The sequence below is a fragment of the Procambarus clarkii genome, chromosome 22 (assembly GCF_040958095.1).
Source record: "Procambarus clarkii isolate CNS0578487 chromosome 22, FALCON_Pclarkii_2.0, whole genome shotgun sequence".
NCBI classification, from domain to species: domain Eukaryota; kingdom Metazoa; phylum Arthropoda; class Malacostraca; order Decapoda; family Cambaridae; genus Procambarus; species Procambarus clarkii.
Window position 1 is genome coordinate 47,244,203 of NC_091171.1, and position 24,756 is coordinate 47,268,958.

General features: G+C 37.2%; 1 protein-coding gene across 1 annotated transcript in view; it reads right to left on the reverse strand.

Annotated features, from left to right (window-relative positions):
• The window catches only part of HDAC6 (histone deacetylase 6), a 51,497-nt gene that overhangs the window by 20,053 nt on the left and 6,688 nt on the right, over positions 1–24,756 (reverse strand). The window contains 17 exon segments of the mRNA XM_069328972.1: positions 3,223–3,418; positions 4,888–5,015; positions 5,017–5,046; positions 7,630–7,812; positions 8,141–8,228; positions 9,080–9,161; positions 9,616–9,863; positions 11,443–11,552; positions 11,799–11,888; positions 12,780–12,839; positions 13,809–13,868; positions 14,628–14,820; positions 17,639–17,812; positions 19,048–19,145; positions 19,944–20,127; positions 22,005–22,135; positions 23,486–23,628. Coding sequence (XP_069185073.1) covers positions 3,223–3,418; positions 4,888–5,015; positions 5,017–5,046; positions 7,630–7,812; positions 8,141–8,228; positions 9,080–9,161; positions 9,616–9,863; positions 11,443–11,552; positions 11,799–11,888; positions 12,780–12,839; positions 13,809–13,868; positions 14,628–14,820; positions 17,639–17,812; positions 19,048–19,145; positions 19,944–20,127; positions 22,005–22,135; positions 23,486–23,628 — 2,198 coding nt within the window.

Genomic DNA, 24,756 nt, shown 5'->3' on the forward strand with positions numbered 1-24,756 from the left:
AGTATCAAATTTGAAGCCCTATAACACCTTTCCTTCCATCCTTTATCATTACAGGTAACCACCAAAGGAATGCTCTAGTTAATTACCAGTAAAGTACTGTACTAAGAAACCTTGAACAACCTTGCCACTATCCATGAGTGCCAGTGAGCTTAAGAAAAGGTTCACAAGCTCATGGGTGGAAGTAACCTTAAACTCAATAGGGAGGAAACAATACCCGGGTGACCTCAGCTACAGAACTGGTTAGACATGCTTCTATTCTTCACTGTGTTTCGTCATGAATAACAAACACTAGGACACAAACAAAGTTGCTCAAGACCTGAGACAAGTCACCAGTTTTGAAATCCCCTGAGCATAGTCTGGGGAAAGAAGCCTGGTGCCTTGGCCCGAGTTCTCAGAAAATTTTGGACACATGCCTGCCGACTGACACGGGATGCAGTTTGAAATTATGTGAAGGGAATGTCAGGTGTGATAACCTGGGTGTGTGTATGGTGTTGCTGCCTGGTAGCAGTCAAGTTAAGATTTCCAAACATGCAAACTGGCCACTAACCACAACACTACCTTAGCAGTTATCTACAATGTCAAGAAGAAGAGGGTTAAAGACAGCTTTATTTTTATAAGAGATCTTCTATTGATCATTTTGGAGTGGAAAGAATTTTCTAGTGACGTCCTATCATCTTAATGACTCTGCAAAGACAGCTTGAAAAGATCCTTGCAGTAGTGTCATTGTCATGCTGCATGATTGCAATAACAATAGCAAAACTTACTTTAGGAAGCATCAGAATGAGAGTGCAGAAACCTTATTCAACACAGTAGTATACCTTTAATGTTCACCATATCTTCACACACCTACCATACAGATAGCTATTCATGTAAAAATATTGTTTAAGCTTAGGTAATGTTACTTATGGTTTACATTTGCTGTGTTGAGACATGTACTGTACTATTTGAGCAACCAAGGTTATTATCCACCAAGATGCCTGTGAACATTACTTTCCTTGGATAATCAAGACTTGACTGTACTTGATTCCTAAGTATTACATGTCATAGCTATAAGCAAGACTTTAGCAATCTCTACCATAGCAATACTTCTAAATAAAAAATCTAAATAAAACTAATTAAATTGAGATTATACAGTTTCAAGACAATATGCCTACAGACCAATAATTTGGTTACAGTACTACATTTAAGCCAAGATCAGATTACTAGTTCCTCAGCAAACAACTTTTTGTTTCTATAAGTACAACATTACTTACCACCAGCCTTTCCTGTCTAGGTACCTTTGTAACAAAAATACATACTTTAGTAATCTTGCACATTAACATATGAATATTAACTGATATAAACAACTCATAATTATTAAAATACATACCAATACAATCATTTACAGCACAGTATATCTAAATGTCTCTGGTAATACAGCAGACATCACTTAACCAAATATGCTTATACTGTAAGTGTAATATCTCGAGAACTAACATTAACTGAATTCTGTGTACTGGTATCAGTAAATACATCCAGCCACAACATATTTCATAATAAATAAGCAAAAACTAAGAAAAATTCTAAGGTCATTAATGCAAAAACAATAAATGCTTAAAATAACTGACTAAAAATTCAGGCATTGCAAATGCTGAAGAGCTCATTCTAAGCACAGGACTCTATTGTTCCTTAAGGCAAGATCCTACTGCTTTCATGGACAGGATCTCAAACAATCAAGGCAGGTCAACACTCGCACCAGTACATCAGTGATCTTTCCAAATGGAATGACCTGCTAAAGATTCACTGTAACAAAGTCAAAGGCTTTCTATGCACCACTTGGCATCATAAGGACGGTCAGACAGCATTCCTCATAAATTATCAAATAGTCAACCTGGCTAATACTTCTGAAGGCTCAGTTGGTAGCACATAGTTGCAACAATAGGGTTCTCTGCCTGAAGGCTAATCATGTTACATACAAATCTCAGGAAAAACCTCCAGAAAACACAAGTTAGACAAGAAAGAAATGGCCACTCTGAATGCCCACAGATATAAGACTAATGTGATAAAACTCATTTATATGCAAAGCCCTTACTCATTGTTCTCACTGACATAACATCCACAAGGAATTGGACAGGAGCCTTCAAGTATTAACAAGCAACGGGTACACAAATAGAGACGTCAACACCCATATCAGAAGATATTTAGAAAAATGGTATAATGGAGAACTACAACTGTAAAAGGAAGCAATCCACTCCCATAAAGCTTTATTACAAATCTACTATGAGCTCACAGTATAAAACAGTAGCTTATCCTTTAGGTAGTACTTATAGTAACGATGATAAGCTTTCAAGAAGACCGACCTGCCATCTACACACTGGTACCCCTAGAAACCATATGCAAATTGTACACAAGACAACACTCACAAGGAACTTAGTTGCATTAACCTTTTTAATGACAATATGATGTCTCATTACAGACAATTGTTAAAACAGGCAAAAAAACAAGTGTCTTGAAACGTTCTTAGCGAGACAAACAAGCAGCAAGCCACACCCAGGTCCTAGTGGTACGGCTACAAAATGTATGAAGAGATACACCCCAGAAATGTCATTACTGCCTCGTGTTATAATGGCGAGGAACTTCCCATGCAAACACTAACACCTCCCCTCCCTCCCTCATCATCTTCCATATGCTAACAAGAGTCCTCAGTGAAGATAAAGTGGTGTTAAATATTCATTTATTTTACTTTCAGTTTGCATTTATTTGTTATTGATTTGTGTATGAAAAACCATGAGTAATATTCTGGATGACAATATTTACACTAAAGACAATATATACACTGGGCAATATATATACCGAGGTCAATATATACACTGAGGACAATATATAAACTGAAAACAATATTTATACTGAACACACTATATACACTGTGTACATGTACATGAGCACAATGTACATGTACACAATACATAAACTGAGGATAATATATACACTGAAGACAGTATATACATTGAGGACAATATTTAAATTGAAAAAGTGTAGACCAGGCAGAGCATAACAAACGCTAATTAATATGGAAGCATCCAAATGACATTGTAGATCTATTGCTTGTATTTCATTCTGCTATAAAACTAGTGTAAGACAAATAAAGTGTCTTGAAGGTCACATTTATTTATATAGTGGCCCTGGAATGCTGGGAATATTTTAGTAACATGTGTTCATACATTTCTTGTCTCGGGTAAATACCTTGTTCCATGGGATGTTGACATTGTATCCTTCCCCGGCTCCTGTGCCAACTTGGTCATAGTTGGCATCTTCAGAAGAAGGAAAGAAGAGACCATGGTCGTAGCGGTGGATGGATATGTAGAGGACTTGTGGATTGGATTCAAAAGAATGCTGGATTCCATTGCCATGATGGACATCCCAGTCCAAGATTAACACACTGAGGTAGGGGAAAAAAATAGAAAACTAAATTTACTTCACAATCTGAATTATGGGGACATTGGAAACCATAAAAGATCTCCATATAAGTATTATACAGTACGTACACGCACGTACATGTACATACGCGTGCGTACACGTACGTACACATAAGTACGTACACATACATGTGTGTGTGTGTGTGTCTATATATATAATGGTAAAAACGGTCATGGTAAAGTCTCTAGGAAGAGAGACTTTACCCCCACCTGGCAGGATAACAAAAACAAAAGAAAAACCAACACGAGGACAACGTACCCAGGCGGAAGAGAGCTGGCCGCTATAATAGGTGAAAGCTAGCTGTGCAGTACCCTGCGCCTCTACCAGTGACGAAATCTACCTCCTACCCAGAGGCAAACAAGGGCAACAAGTCCCCAGCTGACTCCAAGGGAGGCCCCAGTACCGAGCCATAAAAAACATAGTGGGGGTAGATCCCAAGGTGACTTGTGAAAGGTGGCCACAAGCCCCAAGGGCAGTACTTACTAGGCACCTAGGGAAGGAAACCCTAGGCCCATGCAGCCCGAGTACTGTAGAATATTACTCCTGGCTCACACCACCTGTAGAGACAGACCATGCCACAAGGCACAGTAATAAACAAAACCGGAGCCAGAGGCACCTGACCAGCCAGTATCACCAAGAACTGTCGGTGGGATCGCCAGCGTGGGAGTCTGGGGGTCCCCCTCCCCCTCCTAGGCTAGTCCCTGGAAGACTAGGGCGAGGGGGGAGGTTGCGCAGATGGCGGCACTGACGACGTGATGACGTCATGCTAGTTTGCTAGTTTTCATTTAGGGGAGTTCTGTCCACTCGTTCGGCTTTCGATAGCAATATTTTCACTAGAATAGGGGTTTGTTTTGTGGCACCTATCTTTCTGAGTACAAGACCCCGGGCAATGGCAGACATAGAATGCTTCTAACCACACAGGGTTTTCTATAGGCCATTGCTCCTCGTACCTCTCTGAGGAGGCCAGGTTCTGGCTCGTGATCCCTGGTAAGCAAGAACTCCAGGGAGCCGACGGGGCTCCCCCCATAAAATTTCCTTTAAGTGTTGGATTATGGACCTTAAAGGTAGATTACAGAGACTTCATTGGTTAAATAAATTGTATGGGATTGCTCAGTGTAGAGTTCTGGTGAAATTTTCATGGGTTATCACTTGCCGATGCCAAGTGTTAATCCATTTAAGAATAAATTACAAAGTCTCACAGGATATTGCTCTCAACTAGAGACACATTACTAGAGGAATAAGTGCATATTAGTAAAATTAATAAAGAATCAAACCCATCACTATAATCCTACTACATAAAAAATCTTGCAAATGGGAATAATGTGTAAAGCAACACAGATTGTGGTGCCAAGAAAATGAGACAGGTGGCAGCAAGTATTAATATAACCATTTAATATTCATGGTGTTGTACAGCACTAAAATATTGCATACCGTTGGTATCCATACTGTTTGAGAGCATACTTGGCAGCAACTGCAACATTGTTATAAAAACAGAAGCCATAAGGATGGTTCCTTTCAGCATGGTGCCCAGGCGGACGCACCACACCAATGCCACCGGTCTGTCATACCGCTGCACACACTATCCACAACCTACAGATTAAAAAATATAACTAGGGACACATTCTAATAGTAAAAAGCAATTGAGGTGAAACAATCTACAACAGAATATTAAATGGAATATTTTTTTTAAGATTACTTAGTGAATGAATTTGGTACGATGTATAACTTCCTAGGTGTTAAAGAATAATTATGATAGATTGATAGTAAAGTCAGAATAGACCCGGGGGTCTATTCTGACTTTACTATAATGGGTGAAAATGGCATCTCAGGAAGAAATAACAATGATTTTAGATTAAAAAACTGATGCAATTAAACTATGTATTACTAATACATACATTAAATGTAAAGATATACATATATATGCATGCACCACCTTCCAGCAGTAATCGTAGTACCCGCGAGGGTAACGACCATTAACACCACAGTAAAATCGAAAGATGTCAAGTGATGAAGAAGAATATATCACATGCAGTAATACAGTATGTGACTAACAACAAGACAAGTGTGAAGGTGCGAGTGGTGACAAACACAAACTTGTGATACATTCATTCATTCATTCCTTGAGTTGCCAACTGGGTCATATTTGAGGCTACAAGGTGAGAGTTTGATGAAAATGTAATGATAGTGATAGTGTTGCCAGTGAGGAGGAAGAGTGAGAGGAGGAAGGATGTGATTATGTTAGCAGCTAGTAACCTGTAAAGCTTATTAAGGTCCCCCTAAGGCAAACTGATGACCTTTACCAGGATGCAATCCACAACCAGTGCTTAATTTCTGGTTACCATTTTACTGCTAATTGAAGAGGCATCAGGTGAAAGGAAACATACTAAACTGGTTCTGTCCCACCAAGGGACCAAACCCGGGACCCATGGTTGAAAGCAAAGGACATAGACCAGAATGCTACAGAATCCTATAATATAGTACAGTATGTTGTCAAGTTTAGCAAAATTCTAGTAACTAAAGCTGATGAGAATTATATTACTGTACTGGGTTTTTTACTGACTGGTGTTAATGATCATATCTTAGTGCTAGTGCTGAAAGCCTTCGTGATGCAGACACAAGAAACTTTTTTCTACCTGCTTAATATCACTATGGTTAAGTCGAATGAAATGTACTTAGTGAAAATGAGACAGAAAACATCAATGTTCAACTGTAGTGGTGCCATTGTTGCTCAGTTACAGGAGAATTACGCTAAACCAGCATCGTACTTGTCTGGAAGACCCAGGGCCAGTTATAGCAAGAGGCACCATCTACCTGACAGACTCTCTGGCAAGTATCTTTGTCTATACAGTAGTACTATAATGACTAGTAAATAGTCAGTGTAGTAAAATATCATAATAGTAAAAATGTAACAGAATAAAAGTACTGTAAAATGCAATTACAAGACTTACATAAATAGTGATGCTATACAAGCAAATATATGGTGTGCACATAGCGATAAGCATACATATACATACTGAATAAACGACTGTTTTCGTTAATGACACCCTAATACAGGGAGCTCCTGCTTCACGAACATTCTCCTTACGTACATTCTCCCATGTCCCCATGTACCCCCTTCATGCATAAAATCATTGTACTAACTCGCTGGAGCATCCCTTTGAATTTCACGGCAGCGCAAACGTCCATGTGGCAGCCAAATGGAGTACAGTATTGTATGGGTGGTGTGAGAGTAGGGTTGGGTGGGATGCATGGGGTGGGGTGTATGTTTATGTGAGTGGGTGGGTGGGTGTGTGTGTGAGATATCAATTCCACCCCACCCTTCCTGCCCCCAAACAGATAATACTTCATGAACAAACGACTGACGTGGTGCAAATTCATCATTCTTTAACACAGGTTCCCTATTAGCTCTTCCCACCTGTCATTCATAGAATAGGGACTATGTGTGAGTCTGTGAGGCAGGGTGTGTAGGAGTGTTGGAGTGTGGTTTTGACAAGTTGAATGACTGGATTATGATACACTGGTGAAGAGTGTATATTAGAGAGGTTGAAGGAAGGAGACAAAGACTTAAAAAGTGAGTGATAAGATGATTACACGTGTGAGAGGAAGAGGAGAGTAAATGTGAATAGCATATGGGATATGGGGTAAGGGTCAAAGTTGGGTAGAAGCAGCTTGTAAAATGGTGGTGAATATATTGTAATTAATAAGGAGCACTGTACACCTGGCCCTATGAAGCAGTGAGGTTCTGTTGCAAATGACTACAGTGTAGCAGTGCTTGTTTATTAATGATACAAGTTGTGGATGCTATGAATGATCATTTTATATTTGCTATTATTTAATCTCGATACCATTCTTTTAGTACAGTACTGTACATACTCTCGGGCTTTTTCTCTAAGTTGATGCCTCCCGACCTCATGAAAAGGAGAAACTTGGTAATGATAATGTATATATATGTACGAAAAGATTTATACAAGGAAAGCCCAAATATAAATTCTGTTTGTGTGAATTGTTGTTGTTACATAATCAAATTTAATTAATAAAAGAATAGGATATTTAGCACTGTAATGAACAGCAATACAGCTGTACAGAACTTTATTAAAAAATCCTAATATATGTTATCAAAGCAGATATAAAATGAAACATTTGATATATGGGTTACGAATCTAGGTGTTTTACCTGCAGAAGACTACCAACAGCCAGTAGAGCAGCATCATTGCTCATAGAGTGGAAGTAAATAGACTTGTACTTATCCTGCAGAGACTTTAGTTCCTCATCACTTAAAGATCCCATGTTAAACATGAAGTCCACGTGGTCTGTGGTGTGTACAAGTGTCACTTCTTCCCGAGTTGCTCGTCGCGACTGGAAATCAAACGAATGATGGTTTACAATAAAAATGCAGTATAGTGTGTATTGTTACTGAATGAAGAAGTGCTTCAATTAACTATAATTCAGAAAGTTATAATAAGAATGATATCCTAACTTTCAAGAAAATTCTACACATTGAAAAAATTGACCATGTCAAGGTGTAGTGACCTAAGGCATGTGCTTGGGGGTACCCAGAATGTAGGTTCAAACCCTCCAAATGGCTCCTACAGATTTTCTCATTGATATATCATGTTACAGTAATGTGTATTTTTTGTACACTCTACACACTGAAGTAAAAAAAAACTGGGTAAGTGCCACATGCCTGAAGAATTGATGCTCTCTCTATGATGCCATAACGCTTCAAGTATTCCCAGATTTTTTTTGTCCTTTCAGGTCTTTCTGGATGTTCACTGAAAGAGCAAATTTTTTGAACAAATAATTTTTTTTCAAATTTATAGTTATAAATTTACTTATATACTGTACCTTACTTTCATGACCATAAAATTCTTAAAAGTTGTGGTTGGAAGTGGATTACACAACTTCTTCCTTCGATGCAATTCACTTACAATTCTGAGAGTGGGTGATGACGTGAATTTGTGACACTGGATGTATGATGGTGGGCGAGAGAGAGTAGCCCATTCCACCGAGTTGTCACAACGGACAAAATACGGGGAACTAAAATGTGCTAACTCAAGACACCCACCAAACCTAACCAGCCAAAACATAAAAATGTGGATGTCTGTGAGCTGCTACATATTGTAGCACCCTATATTTTGTCCACTGGTGACCATAGCATACAAAATGCAGTGTATTATTTGAGGACAGGTTGGTGTGAGAATGGGGTAGGCAAGAGTGGGAAGTGTGCGCACAGTTGTGAGCCAATGATGTAGCCCACTACACTACTACATAACCTTGTAAGTCTTGAGTAATTACCTAAGTAAAATGTGCTATATAAACATGTGTTATATAAGGGGTCCACTATACTGTGTTTAAAATGCATACATGAAAGAAAATGAGATACTGGCTCGTAACATACTGTATTTAAAATTGTATTTTTTTATACACTCCTGCATGTAGAGAAGTTGGTGTAGTTGGTGATTAATTAAGATGACAGTGAAGGCATAGTGGAGCTCCTTGTCTTACCTTCAACATGCAAGGGGTGGGCCAACATTATAGAACAAGTTAAATACTAAATAATCACTTAAACCATTTGTTTAACATATCAAAATTGAAACATGAAAATATATTAATCTCTACTTACAGCTCAGACAAGCTTTTGTGATTACTCATTTCTTCATCATATACCAAGCAGAGCCTATTTTTTGGGACAGGTTTAGTCCTCTCTGGAAAGGATAAAAATATTTCAAGCAACTATGAAACACTAAACAGTATACTAAAGATAGTTTATCTACACTAAATTGACACATAACACTTTTGAAAATTGTAGATATATAAACAAACATTTTTTTAATTTGATTAAAAGTCAAAATAAGGAAACAGAGTTAGTATGTACAGACCAGGGAAAACAAATGGAGTGATAATTACTTGGAAGATAAACTTATAAAAATGACATTCAGCAATAAGCAAGAGGGCAATGAGAAAAAAAAACTATAATAATGGAAGATAAATAAATAGAAAAGTAGCATTACTAATTAACTAAAATAAAGTCTGTAAAGACTGCCATATTATGAGAAAATTATCAGCAATATTGCATTGAATATACTGTATAACAAACTTTTCTAAATGCACACGCGAGCAATTCCTCAACTAATTTAGCAATTAAGATCCATAGCTTACCTTTTTGTTTTAACTGAGTCAGTTTTAACCTAATTCTCTCCAAAAGCTCAGATGATTGCTCATTATGGATGTCTCTTGTTTGAAATGTGAGAGGTCTGACATCTTGTCCAAAAAATGTTAGAGAAGGCGTATGTCTGTCTTTGATGGACTCGCTGGACTCTTCTCGTGTCGAAAATGACCCCTGGTACTGGAAACATTTCCAATATGCTCGTTGAACGTAGATAAGATTCAGAAGTGACTCACGCAAGCTGCACAGGAGAATGATTATTAATGCTAAAGTGGAGCACATATGTTAGTTCATCCATTTAGTCAAACGAAGTCGAGAGTAGATTTTATTTAAGAAATCATTTCACTTGTAAGGGATTTAACAAATTTAATTCAAAGTGATATGCTTATAAATGGAAATGGCACAACAAAGGTGGGTAGAATCCAAACATGTCAGATTAACCCTCAAACAGCATAAATCATATATACTGAACTGTACTGTATATAATTTTGGTCTAACTGCCTGCACAGCACGTATCATATAAATATACAGCATTTTTAAGTACCGCTTAAGATTTAAAAGTCCCACGGGCACATGGGGGGTCACATCAGCTTCCTCAGGGCTCCAGTAAACAGGCACCATTAAAAAAAAAAATCATGGATACCATTCCTGGGTGTGCAAGCCTTGGTACTGAGTGAGCAACCAAGGCTGGTGCATGCAGCACAAGGGAAGCATACCCTTCCATAACTATCTTCACATAGTTATGGAAGGGGTATACATTCTCCGGGATGTAGAGGTTAAAACAAAATCAGATAATAAACAAAGAAAAAAAATCTCCCCCTAAAAAAAAAAAAAAAATTGTGGATATTGGTGAAAGTAACAGGTATTACCATTGGACAATGTATTTGTATGATATATAACAAAATAGAGCATAATAATAACATACATACTTAATATTACTTGTGTTATTATGTACTGTATTACTCAGCAATGATATAAAGGCACCAGCTGCATATTCACTTTGTGAACACTTCTAACTACTATTCTTCTTCTTTGTGCATCAGACAGGTGCTTGCATTTCCTTATTACTTCATTATCCCTCAGTTCCAGTTAATAGGAAATGTTCTCCTTATCAATAAAACATTCTTCTTTAAACAAAAAAAATTCTAAAATCCATTTCTGAAAATATTAAGATGAAACTTTCTCGACACTGAAGCCAATAAGTTGGAGATTTGTTTAACATTTAATAAAAATTTTCACATAATTCAAATATATTTTCACCCAGCCCCAGCTTATACCCACATTTACAGCCCAGGCTGTAGCAGTGTAAGGGTTAAAGCAGCTAGTCCAGTGTTACTTTTACTTCTTAATAAAATACCTTATTGGTAAAATGTCATCTGTAATAAAGATTACTTCCAAATCCAGTTATTCTATATTTTTTATCAGCACTTTGTGTGTGCGTTATTGAATCATCCTGGTTGCAACTGACTGCCAAAAGAGACAGTTTCTAAAAAGTCTGAGGCACCACATTGCTAAGATCTTTAGATATTTATTAGAACGTTACACTAAAGTGCATAATGGGTCTTCCTTACAAACCAGTGACAAACTTTCAAACAGCTTCTTGTTTTATATAAATTAGCACTTGATGGCTACAAACTACAAGCAGATTCATACAGATCAATTATAAAAATGTTGTTTCATCATCAGTACTGAAGTGATGATGATGAAACAGTTCTTTTTTACACAGTTCAAAAGAATCTATTCTTTTAATTATTTTAATACGGAAATAAAAACAAATGTTCCAAAGATGACAATTCTAAGGTCGAGGTTATTGACAGTACCTGGGAGAAGGTTCCATGATTGGATCCAGCAATACAGGACACGAGTCACCAAGTAGCGCACTGAGCGTCATCGCCGTACCCTCTGCTAAGGAGTCCAAGCAATATCCTCCCTGTGAATTAGAAGTTTCATCGTTAGAACTTAGCTTTCCAAGTTATACACAATCACAATCCGAGATGAACACAACATATGTAGCAAATAAAGAGAACATCTAAGAGAAATGTATTATTTACTTCTTGTGTCTTTCAGTCTGGCTTCACCATCTTTCCAAATACTTGGCATTTTATAAATCATTAATTGCCCACCACTTCTATTTTATATTTTTTGACATAACAATGTTTTGTACATCATACAGTACCTCAAAAATTACTGCCACTCTTCCCTGAGCCAGTGTCATTAGACTAGAGGTGAGGTGGGCATAGAAACCTGGTGACACTTCCATCTCTCCCTGCCAAACAAACATGAAATTAGTACATGATGTACACAAGAGTTTCAATATATTAGGAGAGCACACTATTTAGTGAAGGCTATTTTAAATATTTTAAATACACAAATATTTCAGTGAAGGCTCCTGCTATGAATTGGAAATGTAGTAATTGTACAAGTTTCAAGCTTTCTCACTCTGCATTCTTGGGGCTTTTTTTTTTTTAATTATCCCCAAAAATATTTCTTACACCTTACACCTGTGTACAGTATATGCATTAATAAAAATATTTGGTGTTGCAATTATAATGTTAACTCTGCAAGTTACATAATATCGAGAATATATTAGTTAACACAACTACAAGAAGAAGGAAAAGGCAAGAAATGTGAAATTAATTGCTTTTTGCATTTCTTTCTCAAGGAATCTACAGCTATGTATAAAGAAAAGTGTGAGTAGTGTGTGAAGTCACGATACTGTGACAATAGTATATGATGGAGTGTGTTAATTGTAAGATATTCTATGAGCAAAATTGTTGGATACCATTAATGCTCTCTCTTTCCCATGCTGTACAAAGTTTATCAAGTGAAATCTAAAGTTGACCTGTCACATAATGGATATACAGTATACCAACAAAACCTGATGATGTAGATATTTACTCACCATCACCATGTAGAATACAAGACTAAAATATAAGAATACCCAGTGTAGAATACAAGACTAAATATAAGTGTAGTGTACGAGACTAAATTAAAAAGAGCACCCAGTGTAGAATACAAGACTATAAATAAAAAGAGTACCTGGATTAGTGCACGAGACTACAATAAAAGCATACAAAATAATCAACCATAACAAGACTGGTGCTCTTGGGTTTACTCTGCAAAGCAACAATGTTATCAAAAATGTATTTTAACTTACCTTACCATCACCCAACGCAGAATCAAAACCAGATGAGATCAAAACCATCTCTGGTGCAAACTAGAAATGAATAAATATAACCATGTTCATTATTAAGAAAAATCTCTTAACAGCACCTCAGTACATAAGAAAAACTTTCAACAACAATAAAAACTATTAAAAGGTACAAGAGAACCAAAACATAAGGCCTGATTAAGAACTCATCAACTTGCCAAGGCAGTGTCTAGACTACTGTGAATAAATAATCCCAAATTAGACATTGCTTGATTGGTTAAAATACATCTGGCAAGCATATATATTTGCAGCACATTATAAAGTTTATTATAAAACTTGTTCGCATTATTTATAGATTTCTGGATTGAAAATTCATAATCTATAAATTGTGTGGAATAATTGAAATTATCTGTAAAATAATGTTGTGTAGGAGTACATTGATATATTCAATCCTGTGGGTGCAATGAAAGCACACTCACCCCACACAAGTGATTTCGTCCGAGTTCGAGCCCTGGCTAGGGAGAGTTGACCGGACATGAACCCTAACTGCTTGCCCCCTGTTCACCCAGCAGTTACTCGGGACCTGGTTGTGAACTGATTAATCAATCACGTTCCAGAAAAAACTAATAAAGAAAGGCTTAACATTAGCTATGGGAAGGGAAAACTTTGCCTGCTAACAGGAGTCAGACGTTGTCTACTACTATACACACGTGTTTAAAAAGAACAATAATGAAATGAACAATGCAAAAAATAGTATGTACATCTGAATTTAAAACCAAAATGCTTTCAAAGCGTACTAAGTACGTTTTTAAGTTTGGGGTGACTTAAATATTTCACATCAAGATTGTCTTCATCATTATCCTGTGATGCCTTGTTCCTCCTGGCAACTCCCATTTATGTGGGTAATAAGTAGTAGTTTGGAGCTAGATACAACCCTGCATGTTGATGACAATGTTTTGGTTTTCATCTCTGTACTGAGGTGTCTGAGATGAAGAAAAGAAAAGCTAAACTGTATTCATTGAACAAAATTCTAACCTCCGAACATCCAATTGCACCATCATATCCTGCTGATACTATGATGAGGTCAGGGCTGAACTGAAAAGACAAAACTACAAATTTAATCTCTATCTTGATTAAAAAGGAAAAATTAATAAAAGGGCAACAATATACAGATCAATCTAATTTCCTCAATATTTTGCCTAATTTGCAAACACAGCTGCCACCTATACCTTTTTAAACTATAATTTCACACAAACACCTCGAACTGCACAATGAGAGAAGATATTTAATGCCTCATGCCATTCTTAATTTATTAAAATTATAGTCTGCTTTTACTTCTCACTCTTTCTTATCCTCCTTTCAATTCTGGCCTCATTCCACTCTTCAATCTCTCTCTTACTTTCAGTTTTGTCTTGATTAACCTTACATAATCAAACTTTCCCACTTCAAACAATCACAACTTCCAGCTTCCTTTATTCCTACAACATTCCACATGGCCATACGAGCTGCCTTGGTTTACTGGGCAGGTACTTACAGATGGCTGGTGGAAGGTGATGTCACCACATCCTGAATGTATTTTCCACCTAATGGGACAGACTTAGCCTCGCTTCCATTACAGATTTAATTTTTAGTTAATTTTAGCCAAGTACATGAAGAATCTTTTGTATACTCTACCAAGATACTTCTTATTTACTTTTTTGTCTCCAAACAAGTATTAATCACAGTAGGACACATGAAATACATTCAAAATGTACGATCTCTTTTAATATTTTTGTTACGGTTACAGTAGCAAGGCCTCAGCTGGATATATTGAATATATATATAACACAAATTATTCTAACATTTTATCCATACCTCATAAGCCACAGGAAGAAGAATTTGATGGAAAATGGCTAAGTAGTCTTCATTCCTCATGCCAGTTTTGTTGAGTGGAACATTGAAGTTGAACCCCAGGCCGGCTCCTTCACCTATATAGTTGTAGTTGCTTTCCCGTAGGTGTGGCCAAAAGCTCCCATTCTCATACCGGTGAATAGAGAAGTAGAGCACCCTGCAATATACAATGTTCACACTTTAATCTTACACTGCCATAAATGACCACGAGAATTTTTATTTTGCAATTCATTTTGTTTCTTTGGTTGGATTATGCACCAGAATGGTCATCACATAACTTCATATCTTTTTCCTAAAAATTAGTATAGCAAGTGACATGCCATTTATATTCCACAATGGGAAATTCTCTGAATGAAAATGGTTGCCAACATGTGATGCATTGGCATTGGTGGGAAAATTAATTCTAGAAAGATATATTTTAGGTCTATGATTTGGCTTTCCATTATCAGGGCCATAATGCCTGATAGACTTATAGAGGTCCTCCTTGGCTAATGACTAGCCATCTCCAGGACTGCTAACAGCAAGACAGCTACCTCCTGAGTCCCTACTTACTTATAAGTGAACTTGTACCAGTTGCAAGGTTTAACAAAGGGGATATTGAAAAGGTACTAAATATATCAACATAAAATAAACTTCATAACAATGGATACAAATTGGTTTCGTTTTAATTCAGAAAATACCTGGCATATCAGGAAAAACCACTAAACCATTATGACTACTGTATATAGCACTTGAAAGGAATACGAGCATAAGGATTTAGTCTTCATAAGGTTTTAGGATAGAATGGAGAGAAGGAATGGTGCCCGGATGGTTGGGACTGAAATGCTGGTCTGTAAGAAACGAAACTGTCGCCCTACCATCCAGTCCAGTCCTGGGTAAATAGTGGCTTGGAAATAATGCAGTTGGTATATGGAACAAATTTCTGCATAACAAATTGCTGGATTGTATCAAGCAAGAGTTAAACATTGATACAGGAATAAATTTGGTTAAAAGTAAATAGCCTTGCATGGGCTAATAGGCCTACTGCATTTTCCCTATTCCATTTTCACCACGACCAAGTGAGAACATGGGGACGGGGGTAATATGTTATCATGAAGAGAGATACAGTACTATGAGCTGCATACCATTTCCATGTGATTATGTGATAATTACAAATGAAAGCCGGAAAACATTTATACTTTTCTTTTGATAAAATTACTTGTAATTTTACTGTCAAATTAAAAAAATTTTAATTTAATAATTTTATTGGCCTATAATAACTAATATGGGCAGACATGGTGAATGAGTGAACAAATAGTGTAAAGAAAGCATGTAATTTAGTAAGAACAAGGCAATGTGGCAATATTTTGTTAAAGACCAAGTGTTTTGTTTCCATATGCAGTTTTATAAAGCAGTGTGGAGCTGCTTTGAATGACTTGCTGAAGTGTGCTTACCTATCAGTAATTATATAAGTGCATTTGAAAGGATGAGAGCTACACTCGTGGTGTCCCATCTTACAAGCACTTTGTTATATAACACTTTGAAACTACTTGAGATAGTTGAGGATTGTAAGAAAAGGATAACTGAGATACAGCTGAAAGGTCATAGTGTGGAAATTCATGTGGATTCCATCTCATGTTGGAATAGTGCTCAACGAGGTGGCGGATGACTTGGCCAAATGTGCTACATCAAAACCACAAGTTGACATCGAATGTGAATTCACAATGAGAAAAATACGAAGCAAAATCAGAAATATTCAGGCACAGGCAGAAGTGGAGAGGAGAGGTATAATGTATGAGAGAAGTCAAACCATGCAACACTACATGTATGCGAGTCAAAACACCCATTTCACTTATGGTAAAAGGAGAAATGCTTGGAGTGACTCTGTGCACATGCAGCTCAGGCTTGGGTACAAATACTACTGGGAATATGGGATAGGTGTTCATGATAATGACATGAAGTGTAAACTATGTAGTATGTTAAGGTCTCACACCTTTGCCCATTATGTTCTTGATTGTCCGTTGATTAATGTATATAGAAACACTGAGATAAGGACTGTTCCTGAGCAAATAGCCTGAATGTGTCACAATGGAAAGGTTGACGATATTCTTGAGAGATATAAGAATTTTGCACCAAGACTGTAATCTTTTGTTGAATTATTTGCATGTCTCTTGCAAATTGTCTATACAATATACCTAGGTCAAAAAAGTATTTGTGTGTACGTCTGATACCTTACTACTTGTGTAAAGGAGGAATGTATATATTTATCTTTCAGAATGTTCGGTAATACAGTATGTTTATTGTTTGTGATGTGTGTTTATGTATGTATTAACACGATGTACTGAACACGGGTGAGAATAGCTTCAGCTACCTCATCCCTTTGTGTGTATTTTACCTCAATAAACTTATTTCAATTTCAATTTGAGCCTGAATCTCCAATATAAAATATATTCTAAATAACTCAATACCAGGCTATGAATCATTTAAATGCATCCAATTTGCAATATTTTTCTCTATGCAGATGTTATTTTCTTATTGTAATTGTAATTTTCTTAATTTTGTTTACATTTTGAATATGAAAAGAAATGCTCTTTTCATTTTGACCATTACAAATATTGGAGAAAGTCTTGAACAGCAGCTAACTATTCCTGATCAATTTAGATGTGCCATATCAGATGAAGTTTCCTTTATTGCCACCAAACTGGAGCTGCCATGCTTAAGCTGTTGTTCTCACCGCCAGATGACTGGACAAATATTTCAGGATTTTGAAACAATTGTTTACATGCATTTGGTAAAACTTGTCTATTGTAGTGAAGATTATTTTTGGTTAAGAAGCAAGAACTCCTGCTTATTTTCTGTGACAGTGTTAATAATCTGTAGAACTTGTACAGTACAAAGTAAAATAAGAGAATGTGTTGTGCCATGCATGATTTATAAGGAATTATGTACAATAATACACACACAAAACTAGAAAGTCTGTGTATGGCTGTATTCACCTGGGATCTGAGTAAAATGCATATTGTGATGCCTGCCCATGGTGAATGTCCCAGTCAACTATGAGGATGCGTGACAATCCATGCTTCTCCAAGGCATGCCGAGCTGCCAACGCTGCATTGTTTATGTAGCAGAACCCACACATTTCTGACTCCATAGCATGATGGCCAGGTGGTCTGCAAAGATATAAGGGTCACTGTACAGTATGGTAACAACAATTATAATTACGTACAAAAATTAGTATATCGCACATTTTAAAAAATATATATTACTCTGTTAGACAGTGATGCAAAACAACTGCCTTATCAACTTTAGGGAAACATGACACTGAGTATGTTAAATGGTTCTAGTACCTGGTCTAAGGTTTAAATTACAATTAATAAATTGATTACAAGCACTTCTGGAAAGATGGTGTGGATATTTCATTACAAAAATCTCTGCAGCTTGAAACTACACTACCGAACCTATGCAGTCCGTCACCTGCGCAGCAAATATATTGAGGCAATTATCATAAGTTGCATCGTCAACAATTGAAACTATATAGGTTTGTCTGGCAATATAAGTAGTGAGATCTCGTACTTAGATAAGATAAGCTCATTGCCACACCTGAGTTGGGTGTGTGGCGTAGGGTTCGGGAGTCATATCGGGTCATTTAACCAAGAATTCCTGACGTCTATTCCTGAAAATAGCACGACGTCACCACAACTGCACATCAGTCTTGCGGAACGGAGCAAAAGGGACATCCATCCCAAATGCAAGCTGCAGCAGCTCCACCAGTGCCGCACAATACGAGGTGATAGTATTTGGCATAAGATGATGGTCCTGAAACAACCAAGAAAGGACAAAACAACCCGACAACCCGATCAGAAATAGAAGACAACCTACAAAGAGAAAGGAAATGGCAAAAAGAACGCCAGGAAACTTCATACAGTTGCCGAGATGAAGCTCACCATCAACAAAGCCACCTGATCACCATATAAATACAGTAGTGATAGACCCGCATCAAAAACACCAGACGCGAAGAGTGGAGGATTAAACCGAACCACACACATACCGGACCGGTGCGATCTGCTGAAAGAGGCAGAGCCGCGGAAAACATCTTGGTTCGGACACTGACCAAGCAGCGCCTGAAACCAAGGTTGGGACAGCCACGAAGGAGCCAACAGGACACCTCTCCCCTGGTAAGTCTCCAAATGAGCCAGGCCCTGGAGCAACTGCTGGATCGGGGTAGGGGGGGGGGCACTATGCGTGAAGCCACTATGCGTGCTAGTGACTTCACAAGAATGTAAAACTTCAAGTCTCTGTACTCTCATGAACCCAATGTACCTTCTTGTATATAAATAAATATATAAATAAATAAATATATAAATAAATAAATACATAAATAAATAAATAACAGCCTAGACTTTACCTGACAATAGCAAAGCCATTTTGTAATCTTCCTGAAGCTACAGCATCCACTAGATCTATAGCACATCCAGCAGCAAGAAGCGACGTCTCGTAGGTTGACTGCAAAATGATCATTTAAATATTAGTCAATACAATACAATGTTTACCAAAGCAGGTGGCACCTGTAAAAAAAAATCCATTTATTATGAACCAAAAAGTATGAAGATATAGACCTCTAACTCCAGGAACAATACTCTCAGAGATGGTACCAATCTCAATACTCTCAGAGATGGTACCAATCTCAATACTCTCAGAGATGGTACCAATCTCAATACTCTCAGAGATGGTACCAATCTCAATACTCTCAGAGATGGTACCAATCTCAATACTCTCAGAGATGGTACCAATCTCAATACTCTCAACCCTCTGGCCAAATATTTTGTTTAATGAGTCGGCAATATCCTTTTTCACAACATTTATCTTTCTATATACATATCAAAATTTATGAAAAAGTTTAGATGTTATAAAAAATGCTTAAGTATTTGTTTTGACAAATAATTCCTATTGTCGTCAATCTATATCAAATAAACTAACTTTAATTATTAAAAGCTATTAAATTTTAAAAATAAATCAATACTCTGTAGTTTAGTGTAATATAATATTTATTAAATAAATGTCATTTTATTATTACATTATCTTTGTCTGAAAATATAATCCCACCTGAACAAAATAAAGTGATACACGAGACTTATTGGACGAAGGCAAATGACTAGGAATAGTGATGTATGAAGCTTACTGGATGAAGGTAAATGACCAGGAATAGTGATGCATTAAGCTTACTGGATGAAGGTAAATGACTAGGAATAGTGATGCATTAAGCTTACTAGATGACCAGGAATAGTGATGCATTAAGCTTACTGGATGAAGGTAAATGGAATCAAAATGAGAGGAGAGTTCCTCAAGTTTGCTTTTATCCGTCTCCCCCTTGGTACTCCACAGGAGGGCAAGGTGTGTAGGGGAATGCATCTTCAATACTTCCTCTTCCGTTGCAGCACGAGGCACTAAGTGCTCACACCGACTAAGCAGTCCCAGCTCTCTGCACCTGTATAGATGGAGTCAATAATGCATTTACAGTTAATAGAATAACACAACAGAATTTTTAATCAGACCAAATTCTCAGAATGATTATGCTTAACCAACTCTACATGGCAACATCAATACCAAGTCTAAAATGTTAGTAATGTTAAAGATCTCTGAAGCTGCTGTTGAGATACACAACAGATACTCTATGACATCTGTCACTTTTCCAATATCTTTGATTCAAATACAGTATTAAAACAAAAAAATTCCAAGTGATTTTGTTATTAAAATATGTGCAAGTTACACTATCATTTTAACCAATAAAACAATAATTTTAACACTATAAAAGCTAAAGTAGAAAAGCTATAATTATTGTTATTCTGCTACTCCATCCGATTTTTTTGTAAATTTACAGGGTTCAACATGAATCTATCCATCTCGGCATAGTTCTACCTGAATTACCTGAGGCGAGGACAGGAAGCTGGTGACTTGTCAAAGGTCCTTCCATTTGCCCGGATGATCTTTTCTATCTGTATTTTAAAACCCAGCAGTTTTGGCAGTTACGGCTTCGGCAGGAAAGGCGGTTCCACAGGTTTACAACCCTCTGGGTGAAAAAGCATCTCCTGTTTTCTGTCCTATATTGTGGCTTGTTGAGCTTGAACCCGTTGCTCCTTGTTCGTGTTACATCTGACCTTTTGAAGAAAGTGTCCAGATCGACATCCTCCATGTTGTTTAGTATTTTTAAGGTTTCTATGAGATCCACCCTGTCATGCCTGGTCTGCAGTGTTGTTAGCCCAGTGGCTCTCAACCATTCCTGATACGAGAGATGACTAAGCTCTGGTATGATTTTTGTTGCCCGGTGTTGCACCTACTCCAGAGCAGCTATGTCTTTCTTTCCTTGGAGATGAGGTCTCCATGGTTGGATGCAATAATACAGGTGGGTTCGCACCAAAGACTTATACAGTTAAACGACTACTTTCTTTTCCTTAAAGGTAAAGGTACGCTTGATTAGTCCCAAGATTTGGTTTGCGTTTTTTTACTGCTGCTCCCACTTGTGCAACTTTTAGTAAATGATGGATTCTGATACCAAGGGCCTTTTCTTCATCTATCTGTTGTAGTGTTGTCAATTTGGTAGTTGTGATGTGGATTGTTATGTCCTACATGCAAGGTTTTGCATTTATTGACATTAAAGAGCATTTGCCAGTCACCTGACCATTTATGGACTTTAATGCAGATCTCTTTGTAAGGTCTCGATATCACTTTCACTTCCACTTTACCATAGATCTTAGTGTCATCTGCAAATCTGATGATGTGGTCTGTAATATTCTCATCTATGTCATCAATGTATATGACAAAAAGGGTCATACATTGTACTTTTATACAACTCATGTAATCCATTTATTATCAATACATTAGCTACTTTATTATAGTCTCTATAACTTTAAATATTTTTACAGACCCAACATATAACAAATCAATGGCAGCCTATTGTAGCACAAGACAATAGGCCTAGAGGTTAGGAAACACTCAGCATTAAGATCAGCAAAGATCTCTACCACCTAATCACTTCCCCCATACTGATGACAGTAAATAAGAATTAAACACTCGGCATTTAGATCAACAAAGAGCCTGAAACAGAATTAATATACTGTAGCCACAGGCTGACCTTATACATTGGGAGCAGAGAAATAAATGAAAACAGATTGCGACACTTGGCCAGAAAGAAGGTAGCCGAGTTGGCTACAGTAGGATAAACAGGATCACAAGGCTCAGGAAGGTCTCCAGCCTCTTGAGGACTTAAATCACCAGCATAAGACATTCACAGTTATGAATCATACATAAACTGTACCAAAAATAAAGAAAAAGGTTACAATTTTAGCAGTAAACTCCAAGGCCTACCTGTCCAGAGCACATAGTAGCCTCTCAGGACATTCCGGGTTTTTCTCGTCCCACAGGCAGCAGTGCTTGGTCATGCTCTCATCGTATACCACGCCCGTCTTTCCCCGGACCATTTTCATAGCTTCTTGAGCCTGTTGAGCAGACACATTCTTATTCCTCATTTATCTTTTACTTTTCCATTTAGGATATACACAAAGATGAATTACAATGATACAGGTTCCCATTGTCCAGAACAGAAAACTTGCCAAGTTTACTGAGGTCATTAAACTACACACAAATCATTAACACTCATCAGATTAAAGAAAATTATATATCATATAAAAATAAAGGACTCTGAAAGTAGTTTAATGACCAGTTTAATCACAAACTCTTAAAATTACATCAATGCTTAACATGACCAGACCACACACTAGAATGTGAAGGGACGACGACATTTCGGTCCGTCCTGGACCATTCTCAAGTCGATTGAGAATGGTCCAGGACGGACCGAAACGTCGTCGTCCCTTCACATTCTAGTGTGTGGTCTGGTCATTATACTTAGCCACGTTATTGTGACTCATCGCCTGCAATGCTTAACATATTTTTAAGAACAATATAAGGCTTTCCCATCATTTGCCTGTTTTACTTCAACAAATCCCTTGGTACACCCACACCCTGATTACGGATTTCTGGAAAAATGGTTAACACAGCGATGAAAATTATCCATGAAATAAGTCCACTCACTAAGAAAGGATGAGGGGGTACAGTACTAGCAGTTACTGATACAAGGTTAGACTGACTTGACTGACAAGTTCTGTACAACACAAGATGTCAACTATTGTTACAAGAGGTATAGAATAACATGTACAATACAATAGAGTTAGTGTCACAAGTATACATGTACAGTACACTTGTGTCACAAGTATACATGTACAGTACACTTGTGTCACAAGTATACATGTACAGTACACTTGTGTCACAAGTATACATGTACAGTACACTTGTGTCACAAGTATACATGTACAGTACACTTGTGTCACAAGTATACATGTACAGTACACTTGTGTCACAAGTATACATGTACAGTACACTTGTGTCACAAGTATACATGTACAGTACAATAGGGCTAGTGTAATATGTACGCAGTACAATACGGCTAGTGTAATATGTACACATATGCAGTACACGAAGGATGGCATAACATTCACAGTACAAGAGGAAGGTGTGAACTGAGCTTTTGAACTTAACAATTTTTAGGAGAAATTGCTAAGCCAGTTGAAAAACAAAATACAGAACTTGAGTATAAAATTTATTTAGAAATATTACCTGAATAAAAATTTTTATGTTTGAATATTTAAGTCTAATTCATTATATTCATAAAGACATCTGATCAGTGAGACAGATGCACAGATGCTGTCGTATAACAAACAATTATTCCATTTCCATGTACAATTTCTTTTTGCTTAGAAAACAAAATTACAAAGTAAAATGACAATCAGAACCTTAGCCATGGGGTCGAAGATAGGGTCCCCTCCTTCCTGACTAAGAGATGCCTGCCGTTTGAACACATTCCTCAGTTCTTCAATTGAAATGCGAGGTCGAATAGCAGCTAATTTACGGTTCTTTGAAGTCTGCCCAGCTTCACCTAAAATTTAAATTCATTATAACATTGACTAAATAAGCATACTCACCAGATGTCAATTTGTTATAGATGGCAATGAATTTTTGTTTCGATAGACATGTTGATAGATATGGTTTCGATAGATATGTTTCTGTGAATAATACAATTTCTCCCACCCTACCCATCAACATTGGTGTTCCTCAGGGCAGCATACTTGGCCCTCTCCTCTTTCTCATCTACATTAATGACCTTCCAAATGCCTCCCAACACCTCAAACCAATTCTATTTGCTGACGACACAACCTTCATTTACTCCAGTCCTGACCCTCTTGCTCTAAATGCCATAGTAAATACTGAGCTAAATAAAGTCCATCTTTGGCTAACTGCCAACAAACTCACCCTTAACATTGACAAAACCTTCTATATTCTGTTTGGCAATAAATCCTCTAGTCTTATAAATCTCAAAATAAACAATACCCAAATTTGTAACAAATTAGATGGCAAATTCCTTGGCATTCTCATTGACCACAAGCTGAATTTCCAGGGACACATTCTAAATATATCAAAAAAAGTTTCAAAAACTGTGGGCATTCTTTCTAAGATCAGATATTATGTACCACGCCCTGCTCTGGTGACTCTCTATTACTCCCTTATCTATCCTTATCTCAACTATGGTATTTGTGCTTGGGGTTCTACTACCCAAAATCACTTACGTCCTCTAATTACCCAACACAAAGCCGCTATTAGAACAATATCCAACTCTGGCCCCAGACATCACTCGGTACCCCTACTCAAATCTCTTAATATGTTAGATATTAAGTCACTGCACATTCTCTCATGTGTATTATACATATATAAAACGCTAAACTATAATGCCAATCCTGATCTTAAAAGCTTCATAGAAGGTTGTAACAGAACCCATGAGCACCACACCAGAAATAAATACAGTTTTGATATTCCTAGAGTACGTCTTAATCAAACTAGAAATGCTCTGCAAATCAAGGGGCCCAGAATGTGGAATGACCTTCCCAACCATGTTAAAGACTGTACCTCTCTCAACCAGTTTAAGATAAAAACTAAACACTACCTAATAAATTCCCTGTAATCTACCTCACTCCTCTATTGTCAACCCATGTCTGTTATTTTCTTTTTA